The 3,615-nt window shown below is 56.3% G+C and overlaps 1 protein-coding gene across 1 annotated transcript; it reads right to left on the bottom strand.

Annotated features, from left to right (window-relative positions):
- Nucleotides 1–1,055: 1,055 nt before the first annotated feature.
- TMEM199 (transmembrane protein 199) lies at nucleotides 1,056–3,615 on the bottom strand (the record flags this gene model as incomplete). The annotated part of the gene is made up of 6 exons (XM_010573921.1): nucleotides 1,056–1,459; nucleotides 1,574–1,686; nucleotides 2,009–2,045; nucleotides 3,202–3,291; nucleotides 3,369–3,442; nucleotides 3,519–3,615. Coding segments are annotated over 6 exons (507 nt in total), but the record flags the coding sequence as incomplete, so codon positions are not given.

Here is a 3,615-nt window from a genome sequence, read left to right as displayed (position 1 = left end):
GCGGGGCCCCCCCCGGCTTAGCGCCACGATTTCATTAGGGTGTGGAATTACTGCCGGTCCCGAAGGTCCCGAGGATGTCATCCAATATCCTAAATGCCGGTGCGGCCATGGCGGGGCCAGCTCCCCATCAGCCCCCTAATACCGACTAATCTTTCAGAAAAAAATACCTTAATCTGAGGCCGTATCCGCAGATGATTGTGGCGTGGCCGCCCCTAATCCGCAGGCACGTTCGCAGGTGCTGGCAGATCCCCCCTGTATCGGATATTAAAGCGTGTTTGCAGAGGGGCTTAGCTGCCATCAGAGCATTAATCACCGTGTCCGGCCCTGGCAGGGTGCCCACCCGGCAGGTGTCCGGGTCCACAGGGCCCGGCAGTGCCAGCCTCGGCATCCCCTCCCCACCGCGGATGCACCGAGCTGGCTCTGCTCTGCTCCGTGGCACCCAAGAAGCCCCCGGGCTCTGCGTTGAGGTGCTTCCCCTCCCCTGGGGGGGAAGCTGGGCACCCTTTGGCAGGGGAGGTAGAAAGCCACGCACCCCTCGCTGTCCCGTCTGCCGGCGGGGGCCCTGCCGCATCCCGCGGCACGGGCAGGCAGCTACGGCTCGTGCTCCTCACCCAGGCACCGACAGCCACAGGGCTGCGGGTCAGGAGATGTGGCAGCCCCTGCATGAGGACGCTGTATGAGCTACGTGGAGCTGAGCTGCTGCAGACAAAGCCGAACTGGGTGCCAACCACAACGTGGCTGTGCCAGATGCCATCATCTTCCTGACTGGAGGCGGAAAGTGCTCGCCCCCAAACACGAGCTGGGTCGGGTGCTGCCATCCGAGTCACAAGGGAATGACGCTCCCCCAAAAGCGCGTGAGGGAGCAGGCAGTAGCAGTGAGGGCAGGCAAAGGGAGGTTTTGGCAGGAGCAGGATGCGGGATGCAGAGGGAGAGGGAAGATTCACAGCTCTCTGCAGTGTCTTTTAGATGCCAGGTCGGCATTCTGCATAACAACAGACGTCTCCCATCAGGAAGGAAGAAGGTTGCAAACACACAATGTTATTTATTTCCAGAATAAAAGGACAGCAGCTTCGCAGGAGAACGGGAACGGTGGGAGCTAATGCCCCTCTCTGTGTTGGGGTGGTGAGAGTCCACAGCTGTCCCCTCTTCTGTTGTGCAGTTGCAGGATTTTTAATCCACGATTCATTTCAGGAACGTTAAGGAGTGGGAAGCAAAGGACGAGGCCTGAGGAATGCAGCAGCCTTCCCGGTAGCAGCAGCAGGTACAAACAGATGGTAGAAGATAAATCTGCTCCAAATTAACGACTCCTCGGGAGGGCGAAAGCCTCCAGCATGAGGGCTGCAGTTCACAGGGACGCGTGCGATTATAGTTTCCCAAGGTCCCCTTCAAGGGTCCGCACCATTACATACAGTTCAGCCAGGCCAACCACTGAGGCCACAATTACCGCTGACAGGACACGCTGGGGACACAAAAAGAGAGATAAGTGATGCTGCACGTGCGGTCGAGCTGCCGCTCCTGCCTGGCCAGCCCAGAGCGTGCCACAAGTGTGCTCCAAGGCTGCAGGCTCACTCACCGCTGCGGTCTCCACGAAGACGTACTGGCTGCCCAGGTACGTGCAGGCGAAGGCAGCCGCCACAGTGACAATGAAGTTGAATATGGTGATGACAACGGCTTTAACAGAGCGAACTGGAGAGAAGGGGAAAGATGATTGTGCTTTTAGGTAAGGCTTGGAGAGTAGGGCTGGGGACAAGCTGTAATCCTGTGGCTGCCTCAGCTGGGCTACAGGAATACTTGAGGATTCACATGCGTTATGCCTCCAAAAATATTTATAAGAAGGACCAACAGGCTGCTCCTTTACTCGAGGAACACTTTTGTGCATTAAAACCTTCCAGTGAGATATTTGGAGAGGGAAGGGCTGCCTAATGTCAACAGCTAGCGATGTGATGGTTCCTGTGACTGACCTGTAAGTACGCACTGCCAGGCATCAGCAGGACAGGCAGCCACTCACCTTGCCTCCCAAATTCAGCCAACGTCCCATTCATCTCCTAAAAGAAGGGATTAAAACAACTTGTGATTGGTTGTATTTTAATATTAACTGCATAATAAAAGCAATGCCAATGCCCTATCTTGTCCCCAAGACTAAGAAGTTCTGAGGGGGGGGCCCTGGCAGTGGTCGGGTGGGCTGCGGGCGTTTCTCTGGGTTTTTGCTTGTGTTCTGATTCAAGGATGTTGAGAGGGGATCATTTCTTATCAAAGCACTTCCCAGAGTGTGAGTGTTTTCTTGCATGTGGGTTCTCTGCTGCAGGTTTGTCTTTAGTAGAGACACTAAAGGGTCTCACCTTGTCCTCCGTGTTCAGGCAGCTGGCAAGAACTAAATGTTGTAAAGCTCTGCAGGCTCTTTGTCAAACTGCACGTCGTTACACAATTTCAAACACCAGATACTAGGCAGGGGGAGGCAGGGAAGAACGTGATGAGCACACAGATACGGGAATACTCCTCTACTTCTCCACTGTTTGAAAGGAGCATTGCTGTCACTACCCAGCTCTGCTAAAACCACTCTGTTTCAGATGAAGTGGCTAAGCTTGACAGAGAGAAAAGATCTTCCCACAGGAGTTAACACAACAAGAGGATACGTGCAGGGTCTTAAATGCACAGGGATGCCGGATACAGTGTGAGGGAGGGGTAGCAGGATGGGATCACAAGGAATGCCAGCAGGACGGGATGCTGGCTTGTCCAAACGGTCACCGTGCCAAAAGATCTCAGCTCTTCCTGGGAAAGAACGAGTGCCCAAACATTACCCTGTTTTTTCAGCTTTTACCTTGGCAGGAATGATCTCATTTTAAAACTATGAGGAAAATCTAGCCATTCAGAAAAAGGCAGCACAGATACTCCCAGTAAAACATTTACTGTAGGTGCTCAGTCTCCCAGATCAAAACCCGAGATCTTTGGCATGGTGAGCTGTTCTATAAGTCAGCATCTCTTCTACTTCACCATCCTGATAGCCCTGTCCTACCTCTGCCCTCAACACCATACCTGTTGTCCCCGTGCATTTACAGCGTGCGCTCCTCAAGTCCCTGCCCACATTCCCTCTGTGCTGCACTCACTCTAAGGGGCAAATTTCCTTTGCTATCTGTCAGGTTGCTAACGGCCGCTCTTTTGAGGAATGTATCCTGACAGCAGGCGACGCAGTAGGCCCCTCACCTGGCCGGTGATGTTGCGGGTCATTCGCCGGTACTCCTCGTTGGCCAGCTTGGCTTTTATCCGCTCCAGCCGGGCCACCAGCTCGGGGTTCTGGGGGAAGAGCAGAGCCACCGTGAGGGCCGGCAGCCGCCATCGTCCCCCGCGGCCCACGCCCGGCCCTCACCTACCCGCGGCGGCACCGGCACTTCGGGCAGGTCGATCTCGCTGCCTTCCAGGAGCTCGTGTAGGTACAACGGGGACCCTACGGGTGGGGGACGCGACGGTTAACGGCGGTCCGGCCGGTCGCGGCCCGTCGCGCCAGGGGCGGCGCGGCCTACCTGCCTCCCGCAGCGCGGCGTGCAGCCTCCGCAGCAGGCTGAAGGCCACCAGGGCGCCTTCGGAGGCCAGCGCCGCCTCCAGCTCGGCCCGCAGACC

The sequence above is a fragment of the Haliaeetus leucocephalus genome, unplaced genomic scaffold (genome assembly GCF_000737465.1).
Source record: "Haliaeetus leucocephalus isolate CR32 unplaced genomic scaffold, Haliaeetus_leucocephalus-4.0 Scaffold395, whole genome shotgun sequence".
Taxonomy (NCBI): domain Eukaryota; kingdom Metazoa; phylum Chordata; class Aves; order Accipitriformes; family Accipitridae; genus Haliaeetus; species Haliaeetus leucocephalus.
This window is presented reverse-complemented; position numbering and strand designations above follow the sequence as displayed.